This window comes from Colletotrichum truncatum, assembly GCF_014235925.2.
Source record: "Colletotrichum truncatum strain CMES1059 chromosome Unknown Contig_0010, whole genome shotgun sequence".
Classification (NCBI taxonomy): domain Eukaryota; kingdom Fungi; phylum Ascomycota; class Sordariomycetes; order Glomerellales; family Glomerellaceae; genus Colletotrichum; species Colletotrichum truncatum.
In genome coordinates this window covers 2,520,416-2,544,246 of record NW_027222407.1, presented here as the reverse complement: position 1 = coordinate 2,544,246, position 23,831 = coordinate 2,520,416, and the positions used below count along the sequence as shown (strand labels likewise).

General features: G+C 47.9%; 4 protein-coding genes across 4 annotated transcripts; 3 read left to right on the top strand and 1 right to left on the bottom strand.

The window, feature by feature from the left end:
• Window positions 1–2,430: 2,430 nt before the first annotated feature.
• CTRU02_214153 (uncharacterized protein) lies at window positions 2,431–2,550 on the top strand (the record flags this gene model as incomplete). The annotated part of the gene is made up of 1 exon (XM_070206191.1): window positions 2,431–2,550. One exon carries the CDS (start codon window positions 2,431–2,433, stop codon window positions 2,548–2,550), a length of 120 nt encoding a protein of 39 aa, XP_070060223.1.
• Window positions 2,551–5,832: 3,282 nt separating this feature from the next.
• CTRU02_214152 (extracellular solute-binding protein family 1) lies at window positions 5,833–6,432 on the bottom strand (the record flags this gene model as incomplete). The annotated part of the gene is made up of 1 exon (XM_036724706.1): window positions 5,833–6,432. One exon carries the CDS (start codon window positions 6,430–6,432, stop codon window positions 5,833–5,835), a length of 600 nt encoding a protein of 199 aa, XP_036583825.1.
• Window positions 6,433–9,349: 2,917 nt separating this feature from the next.
• CTRU02_214151 (nudix domain protein) lies at window positions 9,350–9,979 on the top strand (the record flags this gene model as incomplete). Its single annotated transcript, XM_036724705.1, has 1 exon — window positions 9,350–9,979. One exon carries the CDS (start codon window positions 9,350–9,352, stop codon window positions 9,977–9,979), a length of 630 nt encoding a protein of 209 aa, XP_036583824.1.
• Window positions 9,980–19,549: 9,570 nt separating this feature from the next.
• On the top strand, window positions 19,550–22,329 carry CTRU02_214150 (arrestin domain containing protein; the record flags this gene model as incomplete). Its single annotated transcript, XM_036724704.2, has 2 exons — window positions 19,550–21,484; window positions 21,556–22,329. The coding sequence occupies 2 exons, from the start codon at window positions 19,550–19,552 to the stop codon at window positions 22,327–22,329; spliced, it is 2,709 nt and encodes a 902-aa protein (XP_036583823.2).
• Between the last annotated feature and the right edge of the window lie 1,502 nt (window positions 22,330–23,831).

The following is a 23,831-nucleotide window of genomic DNA, read 5'->3' as shown; positions in this document are numbered from 1 at the left end:
GCGCTTGCTATAAGAAACCTCCCTACTAGAAGAAGAATACGCCGAAAGGCAAGCAGAGACTACTAGCGGTAATCTGCTTATATAGCTATACGTATATACCTCCGAGGCTACGGCTTAGGAGAAACGCACGTAGTTATAAGCGTTATAAGGCTAACTATCTGCTAGATTCTAAACTTCCTAATAGTGAGGAGCGAAGCCTGAAGTAAGAAAAAGAGATTTACGAGAGAATCTATAAACATTAGCGAGAACGGCGCCGACGGAAATAAACGATAAACCGACGAAAATCCCCGATTTTACGATTCTTTCCCTTCAAAATCGTAATATCCCGAATCGTCTTTTAACTCTTACTTCTAAGCTTATATCTTATACTAATCGTAGCTAACGCTATTAAGGATTAGAATTTAAGATTCTAAATAGAAGTAATCCTTTTATACTATTAAAATAGAGCGAAATTTATAAGAAGGATCGCCTACGAGCAGCGTTACTACTAAAAGCTAATTAACAGTCCCTATCCTATAGAGAATCGAAAGTATAATCGATCTAGCAGTATAAGGCAACTAGGCAATCGACCTTATAAACGCTAGCCTATAGCAACTAGGTTCCTATATAGGTTTCCTACTTAAGACTTATAAGAAGAGGAATCTTATAGGCCTTAAGCTATAGAACGAAGTTTCTCCCGATTTCGCCGACTAGTTAGAAGAAGACTTTTAGAATATACCTCCCCTAATCCTACGATTCTTTAGAGACTATTTAATCGGTAACGGCGTCTACGTCGAAATAGATAGCAAAAAAATCTCGAAAAACATAGCATTAGCCTTTAAAAAGGAAGAATTCTACTACTAGTTACCTTAAGAACTCGAACAAGGCGTTAAGAGATATCGCAACCTAAAGGCTTTAATAAAAGACCCCGAATTCTACGAAGAGATTATAAGACTAGTAATAGTAGCTAACAGCATAGGAGGAAGAGTCAAACCAACCCTATAGCCACCTCCTCTATAAGAACAACAACAGTAGCAACTACCGTACCGACTACTATATCCTACGGTTTCTCCGTTAATAGACTTCTAACTATACGAGTTAATAGATCGTATCGGAAAGTAATTAATAGAATTCGCAAAACTATACCCCGATGATATGAAATATAGCGGCGATATGTATAATATACTCGAAAAGAAGATGCTAGTATTCGTAGATTACTATAGAATGCTAGGAATTTATACTTCCTAATATAATAAGGTACTTCCCCTAATACTGAAAGGAATAGCTAAAACCTACTTCTACGCCTCGATTAAAGTAATTAACCTATAGCCTAACTTCGAGACTATAATTAACTAATTGAAATTATATTTCGAGACTAAGGAAAGGTAATAAGCGTACGTTACATAGTAGAATATAACTATTCTTCCCTAAATCATTCGCGATAACCCTAGAAAGACTAAATCGGAGTATTTTAACATACTATATAACAAATTAAGCAAGATTTAGCCTAGTTTGCTATAATAAGATTATAACGACCGATCCCTCTATACCTAACTTCTATATGCTTATAGAGATATTCTAAAGTATATAATAGCGTTATTTATACCGGCTGAGACGTACGAGGGACTTTGCAGCTAATTAATCTCGTCGATCGAGATAGCTACCTGTCTTAACTAACAACAATTCAACATAGTAGCTAACCTACTAGAGTAGTACTAGACCAATAAAACTTTTAATAGTTGAGGGCGTTATTTACGATATAGTCGTTTATTACGAAGTTAATTATTACGAGGAAGAAGCCGTGACAGACCCTTATTACCGCTAACGCTTAAGAAGTACTATGTATATAGAAAACCTAACTACTAGTTAACTAAATATACTATAGAAGAAAGACGAAAAGTATATAAGAAGTTTAAAACTACCTAATATGCCTAGGATATGTTACTTCTAGCATATAGCTAATTTCTCGTCTAATACGAGGGTTTCGACGGGTTAGACTTATAACCTACTACCGAAGACCCTTAGCAATACTACTACGTAACTAAACAAACTAGTAAAAGTAACGAAGAGGAAGAGACCGGTAGCGATAGTCAATTCTAGGTTACCGCCTATTTTACTATAATAGCAATTAATAGCAATAGGATCGCTACGATCTTAGTAGACTAGTTAACCTGCTATGCTATTACGAAAGAAGACCTCTTCTATAACTAACTAGAACCGAAAAAGCTACCTTCGTAATTTATACTCGAGGGACGCTACTCTGCCTAGAACTTCTAAGGGATTATGCCTGACTCGGGCGTAGCAGGATTCTCAACCGCTAGCTACTTATAATTCGTAGCCTTATAATAAATTTACGAAGGAATTACGTTAAATACTAAGGCGGCTAGCGGCGTTATAGTAAAATTCGGCGATAGGATACTACTAGAGTCTATAAGGACTACTAAAGTGCTAATGCCGTTTAGAAGCGTTAAATTTTACGTTATTAAGACTAATACTCCCTTCCTTATATGCCTAGGAGATATAGACCGATTAAAGGTCTACTTTAATAACGTTACGAATACCCTTATCTAAAGAAACAAAATCGTACCTATTATTCGTAAATAAGGCTACCTATAGTTATTACTTAATAAGGAGAAACTACTCGCCTAGAACTACCTTATAGACGCTAAATTACGATAGGTTTACTATTACTTCGGATACCTATCTATTTAACGATTATATAAGGTGCTTTAGAAGGCTAGCTACCTAGTTGAAATTACAGTAATTAAGTAACTATCGAAAGTCTACTATCGATGCTAAATATATATACTAGCGTTATCATAGTTTAAATTTACGTTATAAGACGATTACGAATTTAACTACGAGGTTATCGCTAACGTAATATACCTTGAAGGTAATAGACTAGTCCTTTACGTCGTCGATACCGCTACGGCGTTTAACGCCGCCTGGTTCCTTAAGGATATTTCTACGAAAGCTACTTAGGAAGCCTTACGCCTCTGCTAGATAGATATATATTAGAGACCCCTAGACTAGCTAGTTACCGACGCTAGAATAAACTTCCGCTTAATAGAATTCCGAAACATAGCGAGAAGAATAGCAATTAAAATCAAGGAAATTCCTATAAAATCCTATAATAGTATTAGGAAAGTTAAACGATACTATATACTTCTAAGGAAGGCGTACGAAATTATCAAAGTAAAAGACTTAATAATTACGCTAGAATTAATACTTTAAATAGTAGTTAAAGCAGTTAACGATACTACTAGCCCGAACGGAATAATACTAATACTCTTAGTATTCGGCTTATACCTACGAATTACTAACGATTCGCTACTATCTCCCGAAGTTATAAGGTAAGCAAAAGCAATTAAGAAGGCAATAAGCAAAGTATATAAACTTTACGTAAGGCGATAGGTAGTAGAAGCTATCGCTACCTATAATAGCCTTAATATAAGGCTAATTATTAATTTACTATTATAGTTATAAGTATAAGTATAGCGTGAAAAGAAGGGCTAGACTAGACTGTTTACTTTAGTAGCTATAAATAGCGAAACTTATACTATCGATATGCTACGTAGTCTAAAAACCTTCCGGTCTACCGTAGTTAAACTATATTATAAAGATCCCGATTAACTACCTAATTCTATCGCTATGCTAGAAGAAGAAAAACCTAAAGCTAAGATACCGTAGTAGGAAGTAGTACGCGACGAAATTATTATCGCTAGCAAAGGTAGTAAACCGGACGAACCGCAAGAGGCACCGGAGCTACCGAGAAGACGCCTAGGCAGACCTTGGAAGAGACTACTACTAATCGCCTACTTTATAAAGGAATTTAACGATAACCCGGATTATTAATAAATATTCCTATTGATTAAGAAGTAAGTAGACGAAGAATTAGTAATCAAACTACGACGAGAAGGTATTATTACTATACTAAGCGAACCGTTCGAATAGTTAACTAAATAAGAGATTAATAGCCTTATTACTAGAAGAGTATTTAAATTTACCTAGTTTAATAAGAGAAGGTATTAAAACGTACGAATCTTCCGATCTCGTATCGTTAATAAAGTTAAAAGTAAAATAACTAAACCCTACGAGAAATCGAGACTTATAATATAAGGTTACGCTGACGATAGTAAGAAGGCTATATTAACCTAATCGCTAACGATTTAGTAGGCAAGTTAATAGCTAATTCTATTAATTACCTTGTTACTCTTACGAGAAGGGAAATAACTATAGCTTCGAGATATTATATAAGCCTATATTTAATCCTCTATAAGGCTTAATCATACTATTCTCGCCTACCTACCGAAGCAAATTCAAGACTAATACCTAAAAGGGACTATTATAAAGGTTGTAAAGTCTTTATACGGAATCGCAAAAGCTAGAACCTACTAGTAAGCAACGTATTATAAGCATTATAGAGAGAATCTCTAGATAGTTACTTCTTCGTACGATTTATGCTTATTAATCTTATCTATTAAAAATCTATACTTTAGCTATATCGGTATATAAACCGACAATACCTTTAGTTTATTAGACAAAGCATTCTTACAATTAGAAGATAAATAGTTAGAAAAAGCAGCTTTTATAGTAAAAGCAAAGAATATCCTTATAATTAACAAACTCTTCTAATTTAATAAAGGGATAATCGCGCTGTTAACCGATAATTCGATTAATTTAAGGTAAAAGGGATAAGCTAAGAAGTTACGATATATTAAGACTACTAAACCTAACCTAAAATAGTAATATATCGAACAACGCGCTAGAAGGGCGTATATCGCGTTAATTTGCTAACCCGAGGCTTGTTTCGATTTATTTACTACTACCTAATACTAAGACCCCTTGCTAAAAGCGATAAAAGTACTAAATCAACGGATTCGATAGCAAATAGAATTGCCTAACCGAGGAATAACGTTTATCCTACTTAACCTTATAATAGCTAAGCTATTCGTTTTCGTTAATAGGTTGTTTGCTAATAACTATAACCTTTCTTCTTAATTAGGGTTTCTAATTATCCTAGCTAACGATACTTCCTCTAATAGTAATAATAAAGAATTTACGATTTATAATAACCTTGTTTATTATAGCTTTACGAAGAGTAAATAAGTTACCCGTAGCGTATTAGTATTAAAGATTTATAAGATAGTCGCTAGCGTTAATATAGCCTACGCCCTCGCTATAACCCTAGCGATAATTACTAACTACCTTAACCTACTAACGATTTAGATAGTTATTTATACCGATTCTTATTTACTATATAAGTATCTCGTAAAGCTAGGCATTACTAAAGAAAAGCGACTTATAATCGATATTATAGCGTTAAGATAATCGTACGAAAGACAAGAACTATAAGAAATTCGTTAGATTAACGGCGAAGACAACCTTGCTAATACCTTTACGAAAAGCAAACCAAATCAAGCCCTCGAGAGATTCGTTAATAGTAATACGATAACGATACGTATAGAGGGATAAGTAATAAGACCGTAACTACGGGAGAAAGTAGGGATAGGAGGCCGAATTGACGAAGAGACGGAACTATATAGGGATAACGTATTCTAACCGCTTTAATATTATAAAAAGAGAGTTTCTAGTGTTGCGATAGTTAGAATACGGAGTCGTATAGCACTTCCAGCTACACGCCCGCCAGGCTGAGAGGCCTAAGCCTCCCAGACCCACGTGACAGGCCAAGGGGGAATATCCCCACCTTCTAGTCAACAACACCACTTTCAACTATAATGAACCATCGATTAGAACCAATTTACTGTTATTTGTTATTGACGAACGGAATTCCGTTTCACCCCCTGTGAAACCTACAGTTTCAATAATGTATTTCTGTAGTGCTGTGCTAACTTACGCCAGGTCAAACGCGTAGAGAACTGCGTCATCGTCATTAGGATATGTAAACACCAACTTGTCCTTATACTCAGGCTTCAGGAAGTCGATGTAATCGACAGGACCCTCGGAAACTTTGTCTGCGTTCCAGATGTTGGTCCAACCGAAAACAACAACGGCATACCAGGCGGAGAACACATCGCGGAAGCCGGGGTGGATCTTGTCGAAGTTGAGCGGCTTGTAACGTAGCAGAGCTCCCTCCTGATCCCAGCGGGGGTAGTCCTGGACGGTCTGCAGGATAACACTGTCGACATAAACGTTTCCCTGGGCCAGCTGGCGATCAATGTTTCCGTCAATGTACTTGGACACATCGACAGTGAGGTTGAGAGTCATGCCGGGGAAACGCTTCTCGAAGGCCTCCTTCAAAGCATCCTGCTGGTTTTTCTCATCACCTCCGTGCCAGAGAGTAACAACACCACCCTCGGCGAGTGCGGCCTTGTGGATCTCATCAATTGTCCGAGTTTCAACTTCAGGGGCACCATTAAAGTTGAGAAGGGTGTCGTAGGCGGCGGCAGAAGTGGCAAGGGCCGCCGAGAGAACGAGCGTGGGAAGAACCATTTTGGACTGGTTACTTAGTTGGCGAATGTATGGAAAGAAAGACGGTGAGTTGGCCTGAAGAGAAGATCATAACCAAACTCAAAGTGAAAAAAGCAACGATACTTATATAAAAGTCAAGGCATTTTCCAGGATTATCACCATTGCGGTTACACTACCAATGGATGCGGCTTGCCCGCGCTGGTCTCCACCAGACTCGATTCATGTCCTCCGCGTGAAAATGAAGTATAGTAATCAGTGTACGTAGAAATAACCACCCCTGTGGGTATTTCAACGGGACGACCGGGGGCTACTTTCCTGCGGCGTGGTTTGGATAGACCATTTCCCTGGAAGCTTGCACCATAGTGTCGGTGGAGTGATTAATGACACAATCAGATGAACATGGGCACTCTATAAACCATTCATTGCTAGAGGGGAACCTGATGGATTCGTTCATGACAGCTATCATTATCTCCCCTCATGATCACAGAGTTGTCTAATGGGTACCAGTTCTGCAGCGTTACAGTCCAATATAGGCTTCTAATAGCAGGCAGAGGGGTTAATCAGAGATTATGGTAGCAGTGCATAGTGCTATATCTTAAATCTTATGTCGACGATCCTATCCGTCCGGAAAGACGACGATCCCCTGTAAGAGTCTGCATCAATACTTGCGCCGAGGATCCCCATTTTCTCCCCGACGTCACATGTTCGATTTCTTCGCTAGGAAGAACATTGATTTCTTGTATAAGAAAAAGCGGAGGATCAAACACGAAGAATAGCTAGACATGGAGAAAACTGCCGCGCGGGTATGCAAAGATCATTCTACAGAATGTACGGATGCATTAAGGTACCGTAGTGGGACCGGGACAGCCATGCCATCCCTGCGTTGATCTGAAGGGGTCTATACCAAACAAGGAAAAAATATCCAGACGCCGTTCGATTGGCTCTCTGGATTCTCTGAAGTCGGTAACAGACCTCAGAATTGACAGGCAGGTAGCAAATGCTATTTCATGGTATGTGGTTCATAGGAACATGGAAGATTGTCCTCTCTCCTGTGGAAAACTACCATTCGTTGTGAGATTGTGGTGAACGGAGATGGTTCACATAAGAGAGGCAGTGTTGATAAACACGCATCGGCTCTGTACTATCTGCAAATAAGTGCTCAGCTGCTGGGTGAGCGGTTGGAAAAAGTAATGTTCCAATTAACATGCACTCACGGCTCCAACATGAGCTGCATCTGGGTTGAATGCAACTACCCGAGTCAGCCGCATAGTGACCCTTGGCCAGAAAGCCCTTTTAATTTGTGCGGGCCGGTAAATGACTCTATTTGATTCATTCGGCAGGATCGTTCCGTTTGCTGAGATATATCCATGGCGCGATTTGGATCGCTTTATAATTCAAGCAGTCAGTAATGTCATTGTTCAAGGAAGAATCTGCTGAATGCATGGCAAACATACTGTCATAATGACTCCATGATAAAATGAATCCTTACCACAAGGTACACATGGATCGGAGTATTTGCCTCTTGCGTTGAAGTATGCCCCGACACGATTTTCCCAGCGAAGAATACGGGTTCTCATGAAGTTTTATAAGAACGACGCTCCAGCTGAGTAAGCACATTGGAATCTCGCTGCGTCCGCATTCATAGGCATTTTCTTCGAGGAGAAGGCGTAAATAAGTGAACCATCCGAAAAGGGTGGAATCAATGAGGTTGGTAGTGAAACCGAAATCTATGGCCGTTTCCGGAAGCATAACAACGGTGCCCTACCAAGTGTTTCCTACCAACACCCAATATCACGATATGAATATCAAAAACAAGACGCACTGCTGATGAGAGTGCTAGAAATTAGAGGTAATTTCATGGAAAATGTGTTGGCAGAGCGTTGCTCCCATCATTTGGGGCTGCCAAGGCGAAAAAATTTGGCCAAGTGAAGATGGCTAAACTTATTTCAATGGCATGTATCCCTTGTTGAATAATACCTTCAGAATCAAAAATTGCTCTGATTTGCTGTACAACGCGATGATCCCCTAAATAAACCTCGCTGATAAATCGTTCATGTCAGCGATATTTGAGACTGCGCGATGCGAATCACGTACTCATTTCTTTCCATGAAGATATTTAAGAAAGGTTAGGTTCGGCCGCAACGTAGGAAATTATGAAGAAGCCTACATAGCATGATTAGTGGGTAACAAGCTTTGCAGCTCATCATCTTTTTCATGTGAGCAAATAATGTGACGGGAAGTAAGGCAAGAGAATGGGCGACAGCCTTATGAGATGCACTTGGACAGGACATGCACCCTCAAAAGCGAAATGAGATATCTACTATGAGCATGAAAGTACACTTGGCTTCAATTCAAAGGAGTATTGTGTTTCTTAAGTCTATGCAATCGGCTGAGAATAGTCCCAGCCTCAGATGATCCGAAGAGCCAACCGGGGCATGGCTTCGGCATCGGGGTGTTAGTGGGGTCCCCGAACGGCGCCGACACACTGAGACCCCCGGGGGAGCACTGCAGCCTCTCCTGCTCCTTGAAAGTGGAAAAAATAAGCAACATCCACCATGCTCTCCTCGCCGTTTCATTTTCAGGTGTCTAAATGACAATCACCGCCTTCAACGAGTAAAAAGTGCACAAAGGAGTCGCTCACCAGGCAGCAGTCGACCGTAAATCGTTAGGCGTGTCAGCCCGCAACTCAGCCCCCCGTGAAGCGGCTTAACCCAGCCCCCGAACGGCGCACTCTAAACAAACCGTACAACCTCAAAAACCGCACCGAATCCGCCGCCCGCTCTCACTTCCCCGCCGCCCTGGATTTCACCGTCCTCTCATACATATCTTGAAATATCGTTCTGCTTTTCCCCACGTACATACAGCCTCACACTATAAGACGGCTCAATAAAATCCCTCAAATTTCCAAATTTTACAAAACCCAAAAACCCCAGAGAAAATGGCTACCGCCCCCAACTCCCAAGCACAGCCTCCTCCGCCACCCCCGGCATTCACCCTCACCTTCCCGCCGTCACTGGAGTCTTACAACAGAACAGCACGGGCGTGGCTGACGGAGAACTCGAAGCACTGGGACGGCATCGTGACAGGCGCGCTCGTCTTCGACTCGCAGAACCGCGTCCTGCTCCTCCAGCGCGCGGCGCACGACAGCATGCCGAACCTATGGGAGACGCCAGGCGGCGCGACGGACGACGAAGACGCCAGTCTCTTTGTTGCCTGCGCGAGGGAGCTGTGGGAGGAGGCGGGGCTCGAGGCCGTTGAGATCGTGCGGGCGGTGACCGAGGGCCCGGATAGACCTGCCGGCAGCGTGTTTACGAACCGCAACGGCACCAGGATCTACAGTCGATTCTCGTTCGAGGTGAAGGTCAAGAACGAGAATGAGGTGAGGATCGACCCTGCGGAACACCAGGATTATGTGTGGGCTACCGAGGAGGAGGTGAAGGCGCAGAGGGTGGGGGACAAGCCGATTCCCATTACGATAGGGCAGATGACAAGGATTATTCTTGAAGGGTTCCGGTTGAGGAGAGAGGAGGCGGTGGAGGGGGGGAGAGAGGTTGTACAAGGGAGATGAGGATCGTGAATCGGGGACTTGAGCGGAATCGTGAATTCTTCTCCAGGTCAAGATGGGTTCGCGTACGAATTCCAGGAAAGAGGAATGAGCCAGTAGTATCTACATTTGTGATTCAGTGAGGGAGTTTCATGTGAGAGAAGTATATGCCGCATTTGCACGTCAAGAAGTTCACGGACATGCCATGGTAGCAGACGGGGATGACATGGTATATTGATCGATAGAAACAAGAAATAAGCCCAAAGCAAGACATTGTACTTAAACATAAAGTCAGTTTAAACGAGTGGATGGCGCTCACCATATACCAAGAGAGGAGAGCCCAGCCAAGTGAAACAGTTCCATTCATCACCGCAGAAGTCTCAACATTGTGAACAGTCAGTCTCAAGTTCGACCAAGGATTGATGATCCGGCCTTACCAAAGCGCTCCACTCTTCAACATCGCCGTCTCGACTGCGATTCCCGTTCGATACATATTGTTAGCCTTTGACAAGACTACCACGCTTGCAACGCCCACGGCGACGAGAACCCCAATCTCGATGTTTCTGCGGGCGCGCAGGGTCAGCATAGGAGTGGGAGTCTTGCAAAAGAGATCTCGGGCATGGCGCCCTGTCTCTAAACCACGTACCGAACGTGTGTCTCATCAGTGCTCAACCAGGCTTGGGTCTCCATTATGGCAATTTTGCATGCGGCTGCTAGGCCTCTCATTCCCTTCACGATCGGCTCCTCACAATTTAGGTCAAAGTGAGAGTATCCAGCTTCTGCTAAGAAGACTTGGAGTGCTTCCAATCAACTGGAGCCCTAGGTTTCGCACGTCTCAGGAATTAGTGGGAATGATGCTGTTACTGCTGCTGCTGCTGTTGCTGCTGCTGATGATAATGATGGGGAGAAGGCTGCTTCTGCGGGCCTCCTACATCTTCATCTTGATCTATCTCCTCATTTCGCGGACAACAAATTGAAGCCGTGTGACCATCAGCTGACATTCGAATCAGGCAAAGTGGCTGCTGACACACTCATACGGTGCATCTTTCGGCTACACATCTATGGCAGTTGAGACTGGGGGTGGGAGAAGACAGTATGAGCACGTAAGCTGCGGCTGCCCGGATTGGACTACTTGCAGATGGATCCAAGCTTAGCAGTTGAAGGATGCGGCTCAGTCCAATACCAGCAGATCCCCTTTTCGGAGAGACTTATGGCCTAATAAGAGCAGGATGCTGTCATGCCCGAGCACTGTTCACAATAACAACCAGCATTGTCACATAAAGAAGAGCCAAAGGTGGTTCACACTCGGCCGTGATCGCCGACTCCATGGTGGTTTCGCGAGAATTCTACGAGACAGAGGCCACTGCGGAGCCGAGACATCAACATGCAAGCCATGGACCGACGAAGCACTACTGCGGCCCGATACCCCATTTGTAAGTGAGTAAGATTCGCGACGGCGACGGCCCAGGCACAGAACGCAGGTGTCTGCATGCCCCTCGCAGCTCAAATGAAGAATCGCGAGGTTCCCAATCGCCTTGGCGGTGCCCCAGCTAGGGTCTTGGGTGGGATCAAAAAAATTGATCCGCATCCAAGCGCAATTTTGAGGCAGCCCAAATGGATGCCCGATGCGGTTCCTCATTTCCAAAGTCTGGCATGGGGCTTCTAAGGCTGCAAATTGAAAAAAAGCGAAGACGAAGAGAGGGCCCATCTGTCCCAGTATGTAGGGACCGCGTGGCGGCGGTAGCAGCGGCTTCATCGAACGGGCCCTCCAAGCTGTTGGAAATGTCATATTTTTGCGGCGATGCCGGAGGTCCGGAGCGCTGGAATCTAGACCTTCGATCAAGCCATCTCAGGTTATAATACGGCCCGGGCGCTCTGGGCGGTCCAGACGGCGGCCGTGGCGGAAATTGTCATTTGCGGCTCTGGCGTTGTGAGGATGGCCAAGGTGACGGAGTAGTCCACAGGAGGAACAGTCATCTCGCATATGGAGACGCTATTATGGCAGTCGATAACGGCTGACACATGTCACAACAGGACAGCCCAAGCCGGCGGCAAATACATGCCTTAGCGAGGCTCGTAGCGTATTAGCGGTAATGGTTGGCGCGGAGTGTCTCTGTAATAGGATCGTCAGGGAAAAGGGATCTGGTGGCTGACAATGAGCGATCAAGTGCCTTAGATTCCGAAGAGATACTAGTAGGCGAGTATGACACAAATGAGGCGAGCAATATGTGAGCGGCAGGGGCTGGTGGCGTTCAAACTCTACCGCTTCGGGACAGGAAACGATGAGAGATGGCGGGCGTAGGATATGGAAGTTCCGCAGTGGAAGTTAACGTCTCGTACGGGAGACTAGGAAGATCGGCGGAGGGCCGGCATGGTGGATGCGGTGGGATGGTTGGTGAGGCTGCTTATTGGGGCTTCATTGAAGCTGGTACATCGGGGAAAACGCGCGATCGGCATCTTCACCCCGCGGAGGAAACAGTTTGACAGGGCATATTGGAGGGTTAGCCGAACAAGGGACCTGGTAAACCGATGAAGGGCTCGTGATATGACGAAAAAAAAAGAGACCCTTTGGACCCCGCCGAGGCCCCGTCATGAAGATGTGAGGCCCTACAACCAACATGCCAAGTTTTCCTTGTCTGGCTAGCATGGGTTGCCCGAATGTGAGGCGACGGTTTAGAACGGTAAAAAAAAAAAAAAACCCAAGAAATGATGACTGACTGAGAATGGATATCGGGATTTTTTCTTTTTCAGGGCTGGTGAGCTCATGACCCTGGTGCTGCTACTCAGCTTTTGCGGTGAGCTAGCCTAGACAAGCTTGCGTAGTAGTTAGTCACGCATAGTAACTAGCAGCAGGCTGGGTTCCAATTGCACTGTTGTCATTGGGCTGCAGGCGTCGAATTGTGGTCGCCCAGATTGGGTTGCGTTGATAATACGCTACCATCTATTGGGAGGAGGAATTGTAGAGCTAAATTGCGCCGCTGACAGATCTGGCCGCCAGGAAGAGTTGGGAGAGAAAACGGGGTTGCAGAAAATGGTTGCAGCAGTCGATTCGGATGCGGCACAACTGCAATTGCAACAACTGCAGCTTCAGTCCCCCGTTGCCTTTCTCTTGCCCTTTCCCTCTCTATCAATCCTTCCTCTCGCTCTTTCCATTATCAGTCGCTTCGGTAGTGTGTAGCAAGACCCCCCAGCTGGCTTACAGGCAGTTACGATCGAAGGCAGCTGCAGCCAAGCAGATGCGGCAGGAAGTAAAGGAGTAATGGAGCAATGGCGGAAGGAGCATTGCAGGTGTGGTTACGAGTCCACGACTCACGAGACCCCACATTTAAGCTTCCGATGACCTCAGCGGCGTCGATCTGATCATAGAACTGGCAGCGGCAGCGGCAGCTGGAGGGGGATCTCTCCACATGATCCTGGTTTCAATCCTGGTACCCTATTTCCTCTTTTGTGAATTTCGACCCTGTTCTAATGTCGGCCTGCCATTTTTTTTCTGGTTTGCTCTTGCTTGCCTATCATATGCTTCCTTCTGACTTGGGGGGAAGAATTTTGCACTAGCCCTGGCTTAACCACACCACAGAAGGAACGAGACAAGGGCAAGGACAAAAAAAAAACATCTACAGCCGGCTCAGCCGATGCCCTTGGAAAAACTTTGCAAACCCCAACCAGAACAATAAACGAACTCGAGGTATTTGCTACACTATGTATGCGACGACCAAGAGCTTGTCCCCCTGAGCTCGGATCTATCTATGCCTGATGGTTTATTTTGCAGCACTTCAGACACGGCGGTCGGATAGGTCTCATACGCGAAATTACGAATATGGATACGAAATGCAAGATTTCCATGCATCAGCGCCAACCTGCCGCCATGGCATTGTCTAGTGACGCAGGCCTTCTCCAGACTCTTCAATTTGACTTCCTTCAATGGCACACTCGTCACGGAGTGCACACAATCCCGGGGCAGGCCAATAGACAGACGGGCTGGGCTGGTAGACTGAGCACGACAAGCACCATTTGACAGCCAACCCCCTCCCTCCCCATCCTGCATAACCGCGCTACTGTTTCTTCTCTACTCTGAATTTGCGCTAGAGCCTTGTTTCGACTCGACCACGAACCAGTTCCAGGCGGACATCTCCATGGACTCAAACCGGTTGACTCGCATACTGGTGCAGTGACGCGCTTGCCCAGTCATAGCTAATCCTCCTTGCGAGACGCATGGCGAATGCAAGCAAGCTGAGCCACATGCAGACGAAATTTAAAATTTATCCTGTCATGTCCACAAAGGGTGCTACATCCAAGGGGAAATTGGGCCTGTCATGTCGAGCTCGCCGTCATCGCCGTTATATTACTATCAAAGTCTAAGGCTATTGACTGGTGGTGGGCGTACGCTACCAACGCCCGCCTCCGCGTCTCCACACGCCGCCAGGTGCGAATCTTCTCCCTTTGAAAATCTGTACCTGGCAAATGCTCAATTGCAGCCCTGGGGGCGTCAGCTGCTGCAGGGACTTCTACCAAAGAGAGATAGATGTATCTGCTATCAATGAGAATACGTCAATATCGACCAAGTTTACCTTTGAGAGCCTCTCTATGTTCGCCTAAAACCATACAAGAGCACAACAGGAATGATGCCCTGACGAATTTGGTTGGTCTTTGGGATACCCACGTTTCCCTTGCGGGACGTCCATTGTTCGCCCTGCCCACCAATTCACCGCCCTCATAGCTAGCTGTTCGCCTGTTTTTTGCCTGACTGCCACCCCAGGGTTTACCTTGTCGAGAATCTGGGACAACAATCCTCCGACCTAGCTGCTCCCTATCTCAAGTCCCGATGGAATGCTTGCAGAATCACTTCTTCCAAGGCAACGAGCCATTCACGACTGCGAAATGGCATTCGTGTGCTGCGTAGCTCCCTGTTTCCGACCCCAGCCGTCACTCTCAATGCAACAGCACCCAGGGTAGCCCGGCCAATGTGGGTCTTTTGGTTTGGAACACCAGAGTTGAGATGGCAGAGATTGCGTCTCAATGCAAGTCTGGGAGACTGGAGAAGCACCATGATGCAAACAGGCGTGCTACGTGAAACAAGGCCGTTTGGCGCCGCACGGCTGGCAGTTTGCCGCACAGGCGAACGATGAGGTTCCAGTTCCAGCCACTCAGATTGCCCTGGTGGGCCTGGCTTGTCTGGCTTGCACGATACACTGTCTCATTTTGCCTCCTTTACATCTTGTTGTTCCACGCAATCCGAGCTATCAAAACCTACAACCCTCTGGTATCTCCGTGGGCACGCCTCTTGAGGATCTTCGCAACAATGATTCGAACATGAAGTGTCCCTTCTAAAGAGAGTGCGCCCTGAAGTGTGGCTCATGACCATGCGCAGCCCAATGGGAGCAGCGTGGGGTTCGACCAAGGCCGCCAGCGCACGCAGGGTTTACCAGGGGGTTTGGTCCACTCAGAGGCCCCCCGATGTTCGGGCTCAGCGTGATCCTGTAGTCATCGCACAGAGTGGCGTGGTTGTCGATAAGTGTGTGTTGTGGCTCCGCGGATGTGGTCGATGCGCGGCTCATGATGAATGGGGCTCGGACGTCGGGTTTCGGAAGACCTGGAAGCTGTATTCGAGGAGCTCTTAATCATTAAGCTGATGATCACATTGGTGATGCACGCTGTGAGGAGTTGCTCAGAAATCACTTTTCCATCACTAACCCATTGGCGGACAAAAAGTCCGGCTTGTATGCCGGCGTCCGGCAAGCCGGGAGAGTCAATCTGCTAACTGTTTCTGTGCCAAGCCGTGTTGATCTATCGGAAATGGCACAACAGAGTTGACGCTACATAGGCGCACTAATACGGAATAGACGCGGTGACACAGGACATGGGGCACTTTGGCGGCCGCGGCATGGCAAAGTCAGGTCAGTGCCAAATGTCATCAGATTGCAGAGTTCTTTCGTTGCATTTCGTCTTCGTTTTCTAGAAGCTGGTCGGCAATTTCGGCGGGCGGGGGTAAAAGCGGACATATTTGAGTCATCATCAACAGTTCAACAGAAACACGAACTGGAGTTCCAATTGTCAAATCGTCCGGCACCTTCATGACCGACCCTCTAAATCATCACTGCTCGTTTCGCCACGGCTGACAGAGGGGAGTATCATTGCCTGGTATTCTTCCTTGGAGATACATCCTTGCACTGCTGCATATCCTATAGCCCTTTCTAGGGAAGGCCTGCGAGCAACGCCGGATGTACGAGCTTATCGTGCCCAACATGCAGGGTATACCCCAATCACTAACGGCAACCAGTCATAGGGATGGCAGGATGAAGAGAAAACAACGCCTTCTACGCGCAGGTTCTCTTCCTTTGTAGCGGCGCTGATGCTATAGCATCGACAACCCAGTGAAAGCAGACGACACAGTGGCAGTGCGGGCGTTGCAATACTGGCATGTGCATCGATGCTGTGAACTGAGCCTTGTCAAGTGAGCATTCAGCCACCAGCCACACTGCCACAAAAAAATGGTCCACTAAGCATTAGACTTGGCTGTTCTCGACACGGTGATTTAACATGGGGGTCCCCAAATCCAGCTTACTCATAGCCGAAAGAATTTCCGAAGGCAGAAAGCAACCTGACAGCACCGGTTGATTCGCACAGTCAAAGGTAACAGAGAGCTACAGGGCCCCAGGTAATTGGAATCCGCCCAGCCCAGGCCCAGCCGGCCGACCCAGCCTAGAGACCACAACCCACTGGTCCCCTAGCATTTCATTGGCGGTGGAGTGGTCCGGGCACTAGCAATGCTGCGAAAAAGCAGACAATCGATTAAAAAAGGGCCAGGCAGGGGTCTTACCAAGGCGTGGAATACATCATAGGTTGATCACTTGGGGCACAATTACGGAGTCCCTAAGGCCGCTATCTTTGAGAAGTCTGCTCAGTCTTCACACAGAGCCAGGGAGAGCTTCCTTCAGATCCGATGGTCATTGACTCTCTTGCTAGCCGGTGATGATCGCTGCGGTGGCCTGTAGCTTGTTGAAACCATTCACTGGAATGGTGTGAGAGAGAGAGTGTGTGTGTGAAAGAGCCGAAGAGACTGAAGATAGAGAGAGAGAGGTTCTGTATAGTTTGACCTGGGCTGCCCAGACTGGGCTTGGGCTGGTGGTCTTGGAACTTGACGTGGGCTACGTACTGCATTCTGCTGGCAGCGCATACCTGTCGCCTCCTTGAAAGGCCATTACGATACTTTTACCTTTATGCAGTACGTCTTCGTCCTTCGCTCCAAAGCAGCAATACTAATTTCAACCACAAACCTGCTTTTGCTTTCTGGTTTTTTGCACCCAGTCAACTCTGCAGTTCCGGCGTATCCATCCTATCAGTCCTGTCAATTTCTCTCGGCAAGGAAAACCTCAGCTATTTTGTGTTCGCGTTCTCTGTTTTACGTTAAGCGGTAAGTACTAAGCCCACACACCATCAAACGTCCCATTCTATGTCATCCCGCCTCGTCCGCGCCGTCGTCAAGTATTTCCTACCTACATGCTTCCCCCCCTAGCCCTGGTCCTGTTGAGAGTTCTTCTCCTTCCCCCCTCATCTTCCAAACATCCCATCTCTAAAAAAAACACAAAAATAAAAACAGAGTGTCCAAACCAATACATACATCACATACCCCCCGTCGCCTCATCTTTCCTTACGAGTGGAAGACCGCCCACTCCGCCCATTTCACTTCCCTTCTCTCCCCTCCTTTACTAACCAACAAACGCAAGGCCGGTTCCCTTGGGGGTATATACCGCTACCAACTGTACACAGGGCGTCTGCAGTACACCGCACACACCGCACATCGCACACCGCGAGACCGTGTCGCAGGTATTCTTCTCCCACCCCGCCCGACATCATCCTTGCACGCAGCCCGAGTCCGCTGTAGCAGCCAATCCACTCCCTTCGCCTGCATTTGCGAGTGCGCGACCACGAACAAAGCCAATTCCCACTTCCCACTTCCTGCCCTTCGAGGTCGGGATACCGTCGCATCGCAACCTCGTCGTACCTTGCCTAGCCGTGAGGTACCCTGGCTGCTTTGGCTTGCCTTGTCTTGCCTCGACCTGTCTGTTGCTGGTTAGTTTCCTCTCGTAGGCCCTCTCTCTTGTCACCGTCGCTTCGGCTGGTCTTTTCTGGCCTCCCTGGAGACTGGAGACTCCGTCTCGTCTGTATATTCCCCTCCATCACACACTTTTCCGCTTGCACGCTGGCGGACAAGGGCAAATCAGTGGCCTCGTCACCGTCCATCGTTCGCCTTCGCCTCGCCTTACCTTACCTCACCTCCCCCAAGTCAGTCTCCATCATCGCTGCCCCTCCATCACCCCTCCTTCGCTGTCGACATCTTCCCTGTCGCTCAACACCTCACTCGTCGAGTTTGAGTCGAGTCTATGTCTCCTCCATCCCTCCTCCTCTTGCTTCTCACCCCCACCCCACACAAGTCCTTCCCGACGCTTTCTTGGTGAATCTGGATCTGGGTAAGTGTGGCGCTGTGCGCGGGGCTCCCATCCTCTCTTCACTGAGGCCCTCAGAAGATCAAACATGAGACATGGAAGCCAACACGGACCGAGCCTGACTGGCCCGGACTACTGTTGCCGTTGCTTGTACTCATCATCCTTCGGTATCTTGCCCAACCAGATTGGCCTCTGCTCAAGTGGACTGAAGGCCTACTCTACTTCCCACACATACACACGTTGCCTTCCCTTACACACCCCCCCCCCCCCCCCCCCCCCCCCCCCTTCTCTGCGATCTACTCGCTTCCCTCCTCCCTCACACGCACCGCCATTAAGCACCGCACGCCATTCCTGACCTCTTAGAAGCAGACCAGGCCAAGACACTCTCATCCCGTTGTACCTAGCAACTAGACTTTACCGTCTCCGCCAAAAGTCAACTCAAGCTTCTTGCTTTTTCTCCCGCTCCCATTAGGAGGTCCGAGGGCGGAATAGAATAAGGCCCCCCGGCTGTCAATGACTGATCGCATGCACGCCTGACTCTGATCACATCGGTACGTCTTGTCCTGCTTCTTCTCATACCTTTGGCACGGATACAATACATACGCTTCCACTTCCTTCCTTTTTCTTTGCCCGTTCTGTCTAGCGCAATCTCCATCTCGTCGTACCTTGCCTTTCTAGACGGGACCATTTCTTATGCCAATGCCTGTCTCCCATGTGTTGTGCTCGCACCGCTCAGCGTCCCATCACTGCAAATTATTATCACGGTCAACCCTGCATCCCACCTCAAACCCCCATTATCCCTAACTTGCCCTCGATGCCCGACACTCCTTGACCCGACCTACACGTCTCCTCTTCCTATGGATACCCTCACTTGCTTTTTGCCAGCGCATAGAACCATCTTATGCACCTAATCTGGTTCAGTTCCCCAGACAGACCCTCTCCCCTACTGTTGTTCCTGAACCAAGCCATTGCAACCACTTTTTTTTTTCTTTTCCCTTTTCTCAATACAACTAAACTTCAACATCTCTTCCTTTACTTTTTGTTTTATATACCCGGCATACCACGCCTCCCTTACGCTGGCTGAGTGATTGCGGACTCTTCGTCACTCGGCCACCCCGTTCATGAATCTTCCAACTCCCAGCGTCTAACAATGCCGACCATGACAGACTCGGAGCGATCTCGGCGAACGGAAAACTGGATTCCAACATCCACCCGCGGCGGCGTCTATTACTGTCCTAGATACCTCCTAGACCCTCCCTCTACACAACAAAGCCGATTGCCGACGCCGCCCATCCGCGCTCGTCAAGTCAGACCGCGATCAATACATATTACGTCGTGGCCTTCGGGCTTCGTCCCCCACGAACTTAGACCCCAACCAGAGCGCCCCGCAAAGAGGAGAAAGCCGACGAACGCCGTCTCGCCAACCACGACATCGCTCGGGAAGGCCTCACTCAAGTTCAGCATCAAGCAATTCTTCTCGCTCTCCCAAAAGCAAGTCCCGAGCCGGTCTGCATCGCGCGCATCCACCCTCTCGAGACCACCCAGCAGAGCAGCGAGCATTCTTAACCGTCTCTCTACCTACAGAGAGGTAGACCTAGTAGTCCCGGAGGAGGATACGATGGCACTACGGTCAGCAGCCATGGCCGAGGCCTTGCGACCACCTCTGATGAGCGCTGCGTACAACACGCCAGGACAGCGAAGCAGCCTAATGTCGGTCCGTAGCGCCAAAAGCAACGTCACATCACAGGTCACCGAAATCCCCAAACCTGTTGCACACGGCAGCGGTGTTAGCTGCTCGATTCTCATGGCCGAGCCCAACATCTTTTTGACCGGCTTCGAACATGATGGTCATCGCCAACATTCCCAGGGAGGAACTGCGCTTCTGCGCGGAAAGCTGCAATTGAAGGTGACCAAAAACGTGAAAATTAAGGGTATAAGCCTGAAGTTGGTCGGCAAGGCGAGGACTGAGTGGCCTGAGGGAATCCCGCCCCTCAAGGTTGACCTTTACGAAGAAGAGTCGCTACGGACTCAGGTGTTGACTTTTTTCAACGCCGTGAATGATGGGTGGGAAACGGAGTACGGCAACCAATGCGTATACGCCCTGAAGAGCAGCTCTTCCAATTCGTCATCGACAAACCTGGTGTCAGGATCCCCGCGCAACTCCATTTCACCATCGATCCTTTCGATTCCCCCCAACAGACAAGGCCTCACGGCCAAGGAGCTGAAGCGCCTCTCCCTTCAATCCAACCAATCTCGCAGTTTCGGCAAGGGCGACAATCCCAATGGCAACCAGGCCAAGGGCTACAAAGTTTTCTACCCCGGTGTTTACGAGTACACTTTCGAATTGCCAATCGACCATCACCAACTCGAGACGACTAAACTGCAATATGGTTCCGTCAAGTGGGAGTTGCAGGCTACCGTTGAGCGAGCCGGCGCTTTCAAGCCCAACCTGCACGGTTCCAAGGAGGTGACCATTGTGAGAGTGCCAGATCAGCTCTCACTGGAAATGACAGAACCCATCTCGATTAGCCGGCAATGGGAGGACCAATTGCACTACGACATTATTATTTCTGGCAAATCGTTTCCGATCGGCACGAAAATCCCAATCGCCTTCAAGCTTACACCGCTCGCCAAGGTCCAGGTTCACAAGCTCAAGGTGTTTGTCACGGAGTCCATCGAGTACTGGACTAATGACCGACGAGTCACACGTAAAGACCCAGGCAGGAAAATTCTTCTGCTCGAGAAGACTGCCGGAAAGCCTCTGGACCCTGCATATGCATCATCGGACGTCCGCGTGGTTAATGGTGGTGAGCTGACACCGCGCCAACGCCGGGAGGCCCGGGAGGCTGCAGCACTGCGCCGCGCCGCCGACGCATCTCGTCATGGCGTGATTCCGGAGCCCCTGCCAGAGCCGGTCGACAACATCTTGGGTGACTTGGACCTTGGCCTCGAGAGTTACTGGGGTTCGACCGAGATTGAGATGAATGTTCAATTGCCGACGTGCGAGACCATGGCCAAGGACAAGCAGTTGCGCTTGCATCCCGACTGCAGTTGGAAGAATGTCAATGTGTACCATTGGATCAAGGTAAGATCCTGACGCGCTACGGCAAAAAAAAAAAAAAATAGAGGATGAGTGACAGCTGACATTTGATTTAGATCGTCATGAGGATTTCCCGCATCGACCCCGAAGACCCTACGGGTACTAAGCGCCGTCACTTTGAGATCAGCATTGACTCGCCGTTTACGGTACTCAACTGCCGCGCGACGCAGGCTAACACGGCACTGCCCGAGTACTCGGGCCCTGATAGCTGCACAACCCAAAGCCGCCAGACTTCATGCGGATGCCCTGACGCAGTTACTATTGCTGGGCCTCCTGAGGGATCCCCGAACAACCTGTCGACAGGCGCCCTTAACGTCACTGATGCGACAACTGAGATGCCGGCACCGCCACAAGCAGCTCATCTTCCCTCGTCCCCAACGCCTACGCCTGGTACCGGCCCCCGGTCCTCGCCGCCAAGTTCCCAGACCGCGGTAGATCCGCTCGACAACCAAGCCCGGCCGATCCACCTGCTTCGCGTGCCCTCATACAACCCGCCTGCCTTTGACGCCGAGACGCCTCCGCCTCCGGCTGAAAATGGCCGGCCTGTTCAGACACCGCCGCCTCAATACGATGTCATTGTCGGCACCCCCAGTGTGGATGGTCTCGCTGACTACTTTGCGCGGCTCGCGGACTACGGCTACGACGAACCTGAGGATGATTCCGATTCAGACGAGGGTCCGGCACGCATCTCGGAGCGCGGTGGTCGGGTTAACGTCGCCCACCCACGTACGCCTGGCGGCCGACGAGCGCCGAGCCGAAGCTTGGACATCCATCGTCCACCTGTGGAACTGAGACTGGAGTCACTACCTCAAGTTGGACGACGCCAATAAATCAAACATAATGCTGTAATGTGAGAGCGGGGTATATGTATGGAGCAGACGTTTGGAAAAGAGATTACGAGTTGACGAGACGTGGAAATGCCGGGTTGGGCTATCTGTTTTGCTTGCTTATGCATGATGATTACGGGTTTGAGGAACACACAAAAACACCAACGCATTTGACCCGGTATCTAGGTCGGCGCATTCACTTTTGGAACGGGCGGTTGGGGGGTTTATGGACACACATGAGTGACTCGTCAGTTCCGGAGCACTCGTACAGTACCTCGTGGCGTTGTGTTTTTTTTTTTATTCTTCTGCAGTTATTCTTTTTTCTTGTTTCTCTTTTTCTTTTTGGATATACCTGGACACGACGTCCACCGCTGTGTGAATATTTAGTACATCAATTTGTATTCAACTGAATGGCCAATATGATATCCCTCAACTGTTCACCGATCCGTGATGGAGATTGACGTGGCCGCCCCCTCTTCCATTGTGCATTGAAAACATGGATCTGTCTGTGGAATTAGCCCACGGGAATCAGCGGGTAATCACGGCGTCTAGAACAAGCCAACTGCCCCGTCTCAGCAAGATAAACGCATACACTCCCCCCAAACGTGTTTCCACTTGTCCCGAGGCCATTCCCAGATCATCAATGTTGTGCGGGCGGGGGGGGGGGGGGGGGGGGGGGACTTACGAAGCGACCAAGGCCTAGTCCTTTTGCCACGCCAAACCTTGTACTGTCCATCAAAAAAAAAAAAAAAAAAAGAAAGCCACCACTTCCCGGGCGGTCCCGACCTATCGGGTTTAACAGCTTTTCAAGAGTTGAGTGAGGCGAATTAAGCGCGATTATACTTTTCTTCAGGGGGGTTTGAAGTATGCGTGTACACACACAACACACACATATGCTCTGGGTTAAATGGAGGGATAGGGGGGGCGGGAGGTTTGGTGGTGGTTGTACCGTGCGGTGGCTACGACGTTCTGAAGGGGAGAAGAGGAGGGAGGGGAGGGGGGCACGTGGGGCTCAAGATCGCGGGTTGAACCTTGTTTGCTCTAGGAGGGGTGGCCCCCGGGGGGTTTGTTGATTGCTCGCTTGGGACCATCATGCCGTGGTGTGTTTTGTTGTTGGTTTGGATCCTTTTTTTAAAGTCGGTGGTTGGATGGGCACACTTTTGGTGTCTATGTGTCTCTTTTTTTGTGCAGCGTATGCTTGGTGATCGGGCTCAGATCGGTCATCGAAGTTCATGCTTTGTGAAATTTGGAAAAAAAAAAAAAAAAAAAAAAAAAAAGCAACCAAGGTGAGATAGGAGTTTTTTTTTTTTTTAATTCTCCCCCTTTTTCCTCTCTAAGCATGGGTATGTTATGATGGGGCTCTCCCTTTTTTTTTCTTTTTTTCTCGTGTGTGTTAATGCTAGAAAAGTCTGCCGATTTGTACAAATATGCATCCGATTTTTGCCATTATATCGTTTGGTTTTTTTGGTTTCTTTTCTTTGGCAATGAGTGAGATGATGTCATGC